This window comes from Pangasianodon hypophthalmus, chromosome 16, assembly GCF_027358585.1.
Source record: "Pangasianodon hypophthalmus isolate fPanHyp1 chromosome 16, fPanHyp1.pri, whole genome shotgun sequence".
NCBI classification, from domain to species: domain Eukaryota; kingdom Metazoa; phylum Chordata; class Actinopteri; order Siluriformes; family Pangasiidae; genus Pangasianodon; species Pangasianodon hypophthalmus.
This window is the reverse complement of record NC_069725.1, coordinates 17,912,116-17,925,199: the sequence shown is the minus strand read 5'-3', so window position 1 is coordinate 17,925,199 and position 13,084 is coordinate 17,912,116. Positions and strand designations below refer to the sequence as shown.

The window sequence follows — 13,084 nt, the reverse complement described above, 5'->3', positions numbered from 1 at the left end:
CAGGATTGCACATGCTAGTGCCAGTTAGCCTACAGTGAGATATGTGGTGTGAATCATCTGTGTGCTTTTAAACAGGAGAGGTCAAAATATATTGTTTAAAATTGTTTGTGTGTGTGTGTGTGTGTAGATTCTGAGAAGACTGCAGAGCAACGGGCAGAGGAGGATCAGATCCTACAGCAGATGCTGGAGGTGGTGGACATGAGGAATTCTCTTGTAGCCTTCCTTGAGGAGAAGAGGCTTAAAGAGATGGAGGAGGAACAGCTGGGCTCCTCACTGATGGAGAACAAGAGACTGTCTACTGCAGGAGCTCAGGTACACTGGGAATGAGAGAGCACACACACGTACATAGAGACTCTTGTCACCACGTTCTGCCCTTCAGCTTTTACATCTCAAACCAAAGACTTCAAAGTATACGAGCCTATGACTTGTTACTGTGTGCACTTGGACACACTCAGGATCCATGGCTGGAGATTCAGTGTGTAGAGGGGTTTAAACTATCAAAACATATACTAAGGTTATCCATGAAAGACACCTGAGATTATTCCAGAAAACTCTGGAACTTTTATTATGAGCACCCAAGCCTTCACTGCCCAGTCACAGCCTAGAGAGAGACCAGTAGAAGCCCCATCATGTAGCTAGACTACCCCCCCCCCCCCCCCCCCCCCCCCCCCACACACACACACACACACACACAAACACACAAACACACATATACACAGTATGTACCACACACTGTATCAAACAGTGAAATTGGAAGATTGCATCATTATGGTGTATCAAAAAATGGTTTGAATGTGTATTAAACTATTATATCTCTCATATTTATCCAGCTGTCTGGCAAGCACATAGCTATTCTGAAAGCTAAATGTTCATAGTGTCATTATAAAACTAATTTATAATGTGTTGTTTGTTAGAAATGGTATTTCAGTCCTTTTGCTGCTGCTTATTGACTACATGCCATAATCTGTAATGTCAATGCAAAAGCTATATATATTAAAAAAAAAAGGTTTAAATTCATAATCCATATATTATTTATGAATGTATTTGATACATTTGATACATTCGGTACATCTTTACATTTTCTTCTTCTTCTTCTTCTTCTTCTTCTTATTATTATTTTTTTTTTTTTTTCTGTGGAAACCCATTTCAAATGAGTTGATGTTGAAACTCAGGGTTTCTGTTCTGGTATGAAATGAAATAACAGCTGTATTTTCACCTGAATGGAATGGTAGTCATGTTGCTTTTGTACATTGCAGTCAGTAATGTACAACTAATAATTGATACAGTTGTAGAATGGTCCATTGTGGAACTGTTAGAGTTGCTTTGTTTTTTGGTTTTCTTTATCATTTTCTTTTTTTTTTCCAACCATGATGGCACTCACACATGGAATTCACACAATAATAAAGACAGTGTATAAATTACAACATCTCTGCATGTCTGGGGTGTTATTATGCATATTGTGGTGTGTATTGTGTACTCATATGACCTGAGCTAGAACTCCAAAATGCTGAGGGAGTTTTGGTTGAATTTAGGCAGGAAAAGAGGCTGCTATTCTTTCAGAGCAACTTACTAAAAATAAAGCTAAAGGTTGGAGGAGCAAAGGTGTTATGAAGCAGGCAATGACATTATGTTTTTACAAAGAAAGCCTGTTTTATTTTATGACCCGCGTTATGTCTTAAACTACACTCTGTTCACTATATAGTGGTTTGCCATTTTGCCATAAAGCATAGTGAATAACATGAAATTCCATAATTCACTATTTTTGTTAAAGTGGTAGAAATATTCAGTTGTGCTGATTTCACACAGCACATGAAGAATAGCGAATATAAACATTCACAAAATAACAAATTTACTGTTTCTATAAATTATTTCTTTACAGTGCTCAGAATGATCATTTTCAGCCTGCATGCTTCATTCTCACAATAGTAATGGCTGCAGAACAGCAGCAGTGTGTCTGTGTGTCTTTAAAAGACCTGCAAACCATTAACCGCTTGCTATAATTGTGGCTGAACAAAACAAAGCAGCACTATCTGAGAACTGGGTTCTACAATGGATGCTTTACGATGTTCTGTTTTGCTTTAAAAAAAAAAAAAAAAAAAAAAAAAAAAAGAGCGCATATACACCTGGTTTGCCTTAACTTGAATTATCCCAGAGTTATTGTCAAGGTGACTTATCTTCTACTAAAGTATAATCACATTCAGCCTGTAAAGGGACTACATAATTATTACATGAAATATATACACTAAACACAGTGGCAGTGTTGTATGCTGGGAATTGGCTGGTACTATAATTAATCTAGGGTAAGCAGGACACACTTACAGGTGGGTTTTTTTGCCTCTTTTTTTAAATCTTTTTTTTTCTTCCACAACCAATTCCATTTAAATATACATTATATGGCCAAATGTAGGCAGATACTTGACCAAACTCCCATATGTGGCCCTTCCTCAAACTTGCCACAAAGCTGGAATCCCACAGTTGTCTAGCATTACAGTTTCCCTTCACTGGAACTAAGAAGCCTGGCCCAAAGATGTTCCAGTATGACAATGCCCCTGTGCACAAAGTGAGGTCCATGAAAACGTGGATTGGAGTGAAAAAACTCAAGTGGCCTGCACAAAGTCCTGAACTTAACCCCACTGAACACCTTCAGTATGAACTGGAACACTGACTGCACCCCAGTCCTCCTCGCCTGGCATCAGTACCTGACCTCACTCATGCTCTTGTGGCTGAATGAGCACAAATCCCCATAGCCACGCTCCAAAATCTAGCGAAAAGCCTTCCCAGAAAAGAACTAAATCTGGAATGGGATGCTCAAAAACACATGCGCATGATGGTCAGGTGTCCACAAACATTTGGCCATATTGTGTATAGTATATGTATTTGCTATGGTTGCCAAAATATTGGCTAAAATCACTCATTGGTTTAAAACACCACTATTGTGGTGTCATATAAAAATATTATATTAATGCCCACTCTGGGAAATTGTCTGGTTCTTCTTAAATTCAATGTACATCTCTTTTTTTTGTATAGTGCTTTTAACAACAGTCATTGTTACAGCTTTACAGAAATCCAGATGTCGATTGTAATTCCTAACAAGGCAGAACTGACAGTGGCAAGTAAAATCTCCAAGGAACCAGACGCAAAAGTGAACCCATTCTCAAAAGTGAACCCATTGTCTTCTGGGTAACACCGGATAGTGGCATTATCATGGCTCCCTCTGTTAACACACTCCTGTGATGAGTACAGGACATTGTTTATGATTTCAGCAGCAGTTATTGGGTGCAAAACTACAGTATCCAAGTGAGTATATTCACTGAAACAAGAGTGAGTCTTGGGCATAAACTTTTTTTTTTTTTTTGGAAGAGCAAATCTTTAAGGTATTCATACTGGATGGTCCACAGCAGCAGAAGCTGAGTTACAAGTGCAGAAGCTCGAAGCAAGATTTAGAGCATCAGGATGAATCAGGCAGAACGGCAGGGTGAGAGGAGCCCCAGCAGAAGTGTGTCAAAATCTAGCACCAGCATTATATCAGACAGCAGGAGTGCATTCCCATTAACTGAAACGATGCCTGGTAAACTCTTATTATGCCCTACACTGGCCTCTTATGGTCAAATTTGTTCTTCAGTTGGTAGTCAGTGGTCAGATTGGCCATTGATGCCAGATGATTACCTGAGCATATTGTATTTTCAGTTTTTCAGGGCCAACTTGAACAGATCATACTGTATGTCCTGTAAAACAGAATGTGAAGATCATAATCAGGTCTTAAGTCTTGAGTACAGTCTTATGGAATTTGTAATGTTTTCAAGATTCAGAAAAACTAAATAATCACAATTATCACCACATTTCATAGGCATGATACTTCCAGAGTTTAGTCTTTTGTATTTCACTTCATTTTTGTTGGCCTTGCAAAGATAGTATAATGTACCAGAATTTATTAACTGACATATATGATACACACTGTATATTATGCACCCATCTGAACAAATGAAAGTTTTAAGAGTAAGCACATACTGTACATTTAACCGTTTGTTAACCAAGATTAACCAGCATATGTACTGTACCCTTAAAATATTTGAAATGAAAACCTTGCTGTTTGTGACTCTGGACAGTGATATACTGTATGTCTGCATTGTTTTACAAAACCACTAGAGGACACACCACGTCAGTGTTACAAGGAAAGCTGAAGATCAACACTGTATACGTTTCTGAAATCATGCTGTACACTTTGAAGTGCACTGTAATAGTAGTTGGCCATTTTATGGTCGTGTATGAAATCATAGTAGTAACATATCCAGTGCATTCGGATGGGCCACAATATGTAGTGTTTTAAAAATCTACACCAGTGGGTACACGATACCCATAATGCACTTCTGTTCAAAACTTGACATGTGCTCTCTATAAGCTCAACAATAACACAATTAGTTGCATCCATTAATAACAGCAACTCATTGTACATTGTCAGTGGATGAATGTAGTTTAGCATAAAAACAAATTGTTAGACTCTGAGATTGCTTTTTATTCTTCATGTCAAAGCAGAACACAACACTGTCACTACTGTCTTCAGAGCAGATCTGTTTGTAACTTGCTTGATGAGCATGATGAGGCAATGGGACACTTTGGTGTGTAAAATTTCCTCAATTCTATAAATTATTTGGAACAGCAGGTGAAAGGAGCAAAGGCACTCACAAACTCTAGCTGAATTGTATACTCATTTGGTGGAATAGTGGACAAAAACTTTGGCAGGAACTCAAGATAGTGCTGGCATTTTTACCTGTCAAGATTGGTGCTGTTAGTAAGGCAAGGATGAGGCATAACCAGGTATTAGGAAAGAATTTAAACATGCAACTGTCCCAGGAGTTGGCTCTTCCACTAATTAGGTGCACAAGAGGAAAACCTGTTCTAATCTTTAAGAGAACTGAGACTGTGATGAAGGTTCATCTTCCAACAGGACAACGACTCGAAGCTTACTGCCAAAGCTATACGGGAGTGCTTCAAAACAAAGAACCTGAATGTGTCAGAATGGTCCAGTCAAGGGCAGAACTCATTCCAGGTGAGAATCTATGGCTTGAAAATTGCTGTTTACTAATGATCTCCATCCAATCTGACACAGAATGAGCAATTTTGCCAAGAAGAATGGGCAAAAATATCAGGATCCAGATGTGCAAGGTATTGACCCATGGGGGTGAAAACTTATGCAACCAACAAATATTTTTACTGAATTAATCTTTGCGTCACAATTTAAAAATATTTTGCACCTTGTATATTCCAGTTGGTAACTCATGTAATACTTATGCAATGTACTATACCTTCTACCTGACAAAATAACATTAGTTTGCAGTGAATTTTAAAAAATTCATGAGCCTACGTGTCATGCTACCTCATACACTAATACACTGGTGTCAAATACACATCTCACCATTCATGCCAAAAACAGGCCCGATGTTCAAAAGAGGTTTCTGTCAAAGCATTTTGATTAAATTACACTGCAAGCATGACAGCATTGCCTACATATTAAAAAAAAAAAAAAAACATGCTCATGTATCTATCACAATGTTCACCTAAAAAAGCCGATTCGTTTGTGAACTACACATCACTAATCACTCTAAGCTTCTGTATTCTCCACTGAGGTGGAATTTTGGAGATTTGGTGTGCTGTTTATGTAAGGTCTTAGGGAACTGATTCATCTCCCAACTGCATGTTGTTAGTTTAAATCAGTCTTACAGTGTTTACGTAAGTCAAATGTAAGTGAAATGACCCAACACTTTAGCTGATTACTAGATGAAAGATGATTAATCATTTTCATAAGAATAATAATCCTGATGCTTCTTAGTCATCTACATTTATCTTTTAAAACATTTTGGTTCTCAAAACTTAGCAATAGAAAGCAAATGTGTGTGTGTGTGTGTGTGTGTGTGTGCAAGCAGGTATATATGGGTAATAGATATAGAGCTAATTATTCACCTGTAAAAAAATGGGATCTAAAGAGTCACTTTATAAAAAATATTAATTCCTGTAAACATTATGATTTGTATTAATGAAACATTGTAAGTTTCACTGACATGATTCATCCATTAACTCCCAGTACTTGAATTAGTCCCCCCACCCCCCCGCACTTCATTCTCGTAATATTAATGGTTACAGAACAGCAGCAGTGGGTCTTTCCGTGTATGAGAGACCCCAAAACATCACCAATCACATACTGTAATTGAAACTGAACGAAACAAAGAAGGACCATGTAGGAGCTCTGCAAATCACAGTGAACCAGCACAATGGGTGACCTATTAGTATCATGTTCTGTTTAATTGCAGAGCCATGCTCAGCTTTAATGAACTGTGCTGGGACACATTTTACAGCATGTAAAACTATGATATTTATCATCTGTGTCGATGCGGTGCATTTTGCATCACAGAATGCATGCTGAAATATTAGCACAGTAGATCACAGTCTTGTTGCTCTGCTATTTAATGCCTCACCAAGACTAAATCGTGATGAGTCTGTATTAATATGAAATAGGGCATTGTAAACAGAGAATGTAACACTGGCATGTGGTGGAAAAACTGGAAAGCAGGTTGGTGTGAGGATTCATCAGGCCTTTATTTCCTGCTTCCTACGCTTTCTGCAGTTTTACAGTTTTTTTTGAATCACACTCTATTTTGAATTCATTCATACACTGAAACTGTAGTTGAAGTTCTCATTTTATGTAATCGTTATCTGTGCACTTTGAGATATGCAACTGTTTCTTGCAGATCTTGGAAAACTGCTTAGTAATTATGCATTAACATTTCTTAATACCTATATTTTTTAATACTTCTGTACTAATAAGGCAATGTTTTTTTTTCGATCTTCAACTACTCAGTTTCTGTGACCCTGTCCCCGCTGTAGCCTCAGATTCCTGTTCTTGGATGACAAGAATGCAACCCAGTGTGGTCTGTCTTCCGCTGTTGTAACCCGGCCACTTCAAGGTCAGACGTATGTGTCTCAGAATTTTATGTGTTCTGAGATGCCTTTCTGCTCGCCACTGTTGTGAAGCGTGGCTGTTGGAGTTACCATAGCCTTTCTGTCAGCTTGAACAAGTCTGGCCACTCTCCTCTGATCTCAACCCTTTCTATTCTTCCCTCAGACTTGGTCCTGCATGAATCTCTGCATATCTGGTAGACGTCTCATCATAGATGGCAGCTCATTAACTGAGACTATATCCCAGCAAAACTCAGCTGCTGTACATCCCTGGAAAGGCATCCCTATGTCCAGGTCTTGTGATCTGCCTGGTCAACTCACAATCTCACCATCTGACACTGCCTAGAACCTTGGGGTAGTCCTGGACAACCAACCACTCTTCTCGCCTCGCATCGCTAAACTGACTCGGTCATGCAGGTTTCTCCTTTAAAACAACACAAGGATCTGGCAATTTCTATCCACAGAGGCCACTCAGGTGCTTGCTCAGTCCCTTACATTTGGACTGGACTACTGCTATTAGCTCCTGGCATATCTGCCCCTGTATGCCATCCGATCCCTGCAACTGATCCAGAATGCAGCTTCCCAACTTGTTTTCAACCTTCTCAAATTTTCCCAAACCATCCCATTGTTATGCTCCCACCACTGGCTTCCTGTAGTTGCCCACATCAGATTTAAAACACAGATGCGTGCCTACAATGCCAAAAATGGACCAGCACCCACCTACCTTAAAGCTCTTATCACACCACTCTCTGCACAGTGCTTCCTCCGAGCCTCAGTCACTACTCGACTGGACCCACTTTCTCTCATGGTACAAGGAAGACATGAATCTAGGCTCTTGTTTGTCCTGGCACCCAGGTGGTGGAATAAGTCACTGGCTGCCTTCAAACAAAAACTAAATACCAAGCTCGTCACCAAGCTTTTTGTTTATCTACTATTTATTGTGCTTGTCTATTAAAAAAAACTTCTGTGTCTTGTGTTTTCTTTTCATACTGTACTAACCTCCCCAACAGGGTTTTTAGACTGATGGTGTTCTTAGCCCCTGACATAGTGAGTTAGCATGAGGATGTGTATTTTGATAGAGACTAGAAAGCACTTCTGTAAGTCGCTCTGAATAAAGGATTATGCAGCACTGCCTCTTCCACCCACCCTTTACGTGTCAGTTATGTAAGACATTACTAACGTAGTACAAGACTGATTAATCCTCTAGATCAGTGGCATATGCTCCATTCCTATGCATTGTTTTTGACTGTGGGGGTTACCAAAGTTCAAGGGACCAAATGAATGAATGTTCTTGTAAACAATTAGTAAAAAAAAAAATTACACTCCTTGAATGATTTTTAAATTATATCAGCAGAGAGACCCATAACTTCTATCCCATATGAAAATATTTTGTTACATGGTTAAAAAAAAAAAAAAAAGATCCTGTAATTCCTGTATTCTTGCAAACTTGTTTCTTTGCCAAGTACCAATACCAAAGTTGCCACCTTATAACCGTGACCGTTACATCCCACTCATTCTCTGGCCTCTATTATCCCGATGAGTGTCCCAGGTGACCTGGAGGTCCTCTGCTTTGTCATAGAAACATGGTGACCCTTCGTTCTACATCTTTTCATCTTTTCAGAACAGTTTCCTTTTGAACATGTGGAGGCCATATATCAAAGTTGTCATGGGGGTTCATAACAAGTACTGATACTGGAATCCAGCAATTACAGACAGCACTGATAAATAATGCTGAAAATTACTGATAAAAAATGAAAATTACTTGATCAAAATGTGTTGATCCTGATGATGAGAATCACTTAAGTGCTGATACTGTTCTTAATAGAACATGAGAATCACTCTCAGTTCTGACAACAAACTGAGGAGTAAAATTGTTAAAAAATTTAAGATTGTTCTCCAGTGACCATTATAATTGCTTAGGGTGCTGATACTATTGTCTATTAAGGATAGGACTCTCTCTAGTTTTTGACACTCTGATGTCTGTGGCATAGGACTGCTGTGAAATACAGCACCCTCTATCTCATTGAATTGGCCCGATATGTCAGCAGCGCTTAAGACAGTTGTTCATCTGACAGTTGTTACAGATCTTGCTTGCAATTTTTTAGCACCTTGGTGCTTGTTGTCCATCCATGCTTCTATACGTGACCTCCATTAGAAGTTCCTGAATGATCTGGTGATCTAGTGAGGTGATCTGGTAAGGTTTCCTGAAAATGCTGCAGCATTAGCCTGACAGATTTCATTGTGATGTTGTTATTGCTCAGGTTTTCCCCTCACACCCCTCCAGCCTTGGTGGCAGGTATTTGTCTTTATAATTTCCCAATTTGTAGGGAGGAAACAAACCAACTTTGTGATATGGCTGATGTGATAAGTGCAGCATACCCAGCTTCACTACTGGAGTTGCAAATAATAGACAAATAAAAGACAGATGGCTCTGTCTTCTGTCAAGAAGGCTCTCAGGGCACACAAGTCAAGCCATTGAACAGTCTATGAAGGAGTCCTTTTCATGACTGAATTCAATACTAATATTGACACAACAGGTCATTTTTCTGGCTCAACACAGCAACCAACCAGCCAGATAAAGGAGCATGCACAGACCCTGGTGTTGCAGGCACTCTAAGACAACTTGCACACACTTAGCACTTTTCCACTGGGTGATGTGGCATGGCTCAGCTTGGCAAATTACCCATACCCCCCATGTAGTTGCTATTTCCATGGCTGCATACCTAAGTAAGTAATGTCTGCTGAATTTGGTCACCCTTCTTGCCAAGGTACCACGCAAGCTGAGACGGACATACAAGTGGAAATACAATTAGTGTAGTCCAATGATTGGTCAAATGCAGTTGAATAGACATCCTGATTACTGTCTCCAGCTGAACTCCACCAGCACAAAAATCTTCAGTAGAAGGGTAGTATCTGTTTGAAAGGCAATCTTTTCATATTGCTATTTAGCTGGATCTTGGCTGAATCTCAAAGACATTCGAGATTCAGCCACAGATGCATTTATGGTTTCTTGTGGTTTTGGCTTTGTTAAATGTGATCTGGTAAGGTTTGCACTAAAATGTCTTTGTGTCGCCATTAAATATTAAAAATATTTAATAGTTCACTTGAGAGAGAAACAAACAGTGCATTAGCATCAAATAAGACATCTGGTTTTATTTCTTTTTTTTACAAGTAGTATTTCATTACTCATGCCTATCAAATCACCACCAGACAATTGCTAGAGAATCTCTTCCTACATTCATAGGTAGTGTTACATAATGGGAAAGTGATACATGGACTCAGATAGTCCTGGGTTCAGATTTGTTGGTGAGTTATGGTACGTGCTAAATGTGTCTGTGTTTTGTTTGTTGGCTAAATGTGTTTTGTTTGCACACAACTCAGCCTTTATGAGCAAGCCAGTGAGGTGGAACTCAGTTACAATGAAGTCTCTGAATACAGTGAAGTTTCATTCAGGTTCGATGTGTTTTTACCAGTCTTCCACCAATTCACTGCTGTCTCACATTGCTTGGGCAGTACTGCAAGTGGGATCTGTAGCTGTGGTCATTATTTCATTAAGGGTCATGTGCAAGTGTGCAACCCAAGTATAACAGGTGCAACTCACATTCCCCATAGTGCCACACATTTTTCAAGCCATCGTGCCAGGTTATGTTTGACTGCATGCTGATGACAGGGCCTGGACCACTAATGAGACCACTGGTCAATGAACTAGAAGCATTATTGTAGCGGAAGATACAGCTTCAGTTTCACTAGGGCAAACTTAATATGAGCCTGCATTTGCCACTGCTTATGAGCCTCACTCCTGGTTTATACTCTGATGATCAGAGCACTCTCATGGCATGCTATCAGCACTCTATGCCAGTGTGGCCTCATTATTCAAGTGTTTAGAGAATGAGAAGCAGCTACTGAGAATAGATCCGAGGCCATCTGTATGCGAGGCAGCTGCACTAACCACCTCTGAATTCTACACTTCATTGCTCTGTTGCATTGCTAACAGCTTTTGCATTTGTCTCATGCCCTCTGCCAACTTCTCTTCATTCCAACATTGTAAAGGCACTCACACTTCCTGTTCTTGGGGGCTGAGCAGCTGAGCAGCTCTTGTTCCTGCTGTGACAACGCACCAAAGACTTGCTTACTTTTTTCTTTCTAGAGGGCTCCACAGCCATGTCTGCTGTTCGCTTCACTCCCTGCTGTGACCACACAGCATCAGAGGAAGGATAATGTATAATCGGCAGACTGTAATAGCCTATCTGTTTTGTGCAGTAGGTCGGTGAATTTCAACAATTCACAATTTCTAATTAATTTATGACAGAAACAACAGGACACATGCCTGTTCTTATTCATCCATGACAGCAACAGTAACATGTTAAAACACTAGAATTACCATCACCCAAGTTGTATCTCAGTGCACCATGCATCTGGAATGCACTTCCTCAACTCACTGACAAGCTGGCAAATGGCACGAGAATAAGCATGATGTAGTGGGGACCTTTTATAGGCTACCCATGTGGGGACACATTCATAGTCATGGTCACAAAGTAACAACCTTCCTGTTGGTACTGAGCAAAGAAATGGGCAAAGGGAAAAAATCTACATGTTCGGAACCAAATTGCCCTAGTGGTCTGGAAGAAAAGTAAGTAGAAACTGGAGTTGTGATCTTTGTAAAAACAAAAAGACTACATAACGACACGAGGACAGAATTTTAAAAAGTCTGAATTCCTTTACAACAGAATTCAATAATTACAAAATGTCAATCAGCTCCCAAGTGGTGCAAGAGAAAAGTGTTTGCCCTCTCATAGGTAGGTTGCAAGTTCAAATCCTGGCAATGTCCTCATCATGTGTGGCCAGGAGCCAAGGAAGCAAAATTGGATGCTCCTGGGGTGGGAGGAATGGCATAATTTCTCCTCTGTCAATCTCAGCAAAACTAGCCAATCATGGGTGTCTGTGAGCTCCTCTATGCAGAAGAGGGCAGATAGTGATCTGTTATGCTGCTGTGTGATATAGCAAGAGAAGCAGTTTAACAATGATGCAGTACATGTTAGCCTTCACCCTCCACAGTTTGTAGGCAGGTGATGAAAACAGGGGAAAATGAACAAGAACTTCATTTCAACATGCTTTACGATTTCAATCGTCAAAAATAGTTATCACATTTTAACCATTTCTTCCTGAATCTCCAAGTGCATAATGGAGAAAGCTGCACATTCAACCATGGAAATTTAAAGAGGTGAGTGTATTTTCAAGTCCGCATGGAACATCAATAACCATCTCTATTCGCATTGCTAACACAGAACTATCTAGAGAACGCCATATTTAGTTTCCAATCTCCCTTCCTTGACAACATCAAACATACGCATTTGTAATTAACGTGTTCACATGGGTTTATGCATTTACTCCTACAATAACCTCATCAGAGACTCTGCGTCTCCAGGATGTGGAGGTTTGCATGGGAAATCCCACTGAGATCCTGCTGAGATGCTTTTTGTGTTGCTGGGTGAATTTCTGCCTCACATCCAGTGTTCCTGGGGATAGGCTCCAGATCCACTACGACGCTGACCAGGATAAATCAGTTGCTGAAAACGAACGAATGAATGAATATTATAGCGCAAAGATCCCGTGAGCATCACAATGAACACTCTCTCTACCAGTTAAAATAAACTTTACTATGGTTTGTGAAAGTACAGAGACAGTATACCTGTATGTCTCTACAGATATCAGTCCATATCAGTAAGATGCCATGATACGGTAATCCTGATTGCAGAAGTTAATATGCTGTCTGAGCCTGTTCAGCCTGCTTTACTGACAGAAACTAATGGCCTAAATGATTAGTTCCTGGGATTATTTGATTTCTTTATCTGCATAATTAAATTAATAACCAGGTATCAGGGTGGTGCAGGGGGTAGCACTGTTACCTCACAGCTACCAGGGTCCCTGAATCTATACTGAGCATGGGAGGAGTATATGTTCTACTCCTGTTCATGTAGGTTTTCTCAGGTTTCTCTGGTTTCTAACCCCCAAAAACATGCATGCAGGTGTAATGGTTACTCTAAATTACCCCAAGGTTTGAATGAGTATGAATTTGTGTGCATGGTGCCCTGCAGTGGACCATAATCTGACCAGGATAAAGCAGTTATTCAAG

At 39.8% G+C, this 13,084-nt stretch overlaps 1 protein-coding gene across 2 annotated transcripts in view; it reads left to right on the top strand.

Annotated features, from left to right (window-relative positions):
* Positions 1–1,401, top strand: part of mical1 (microtubule associated monooxygenase, calponin and LIM domain containing 1) — a 37,294-nt gene extending 35,893 nt beyond the window's left edge. For both annotated transcript variants that reach the window (XM_053240867.1, XM_053240866.1), the window contains exon 24: positions 128–1,401. In XM_053240867.1, the coding sequence (XP_053096842.1) occupies positions 128–327 (200 nt within the window). In that variant the 3' untranslated portion in view covers positions 328–1,401. The remainder of the gene's footprint in view (positions 1–127) is intronic.
* Positions 1,402–13,084: the final 11,683 nt, after the last annotated feature.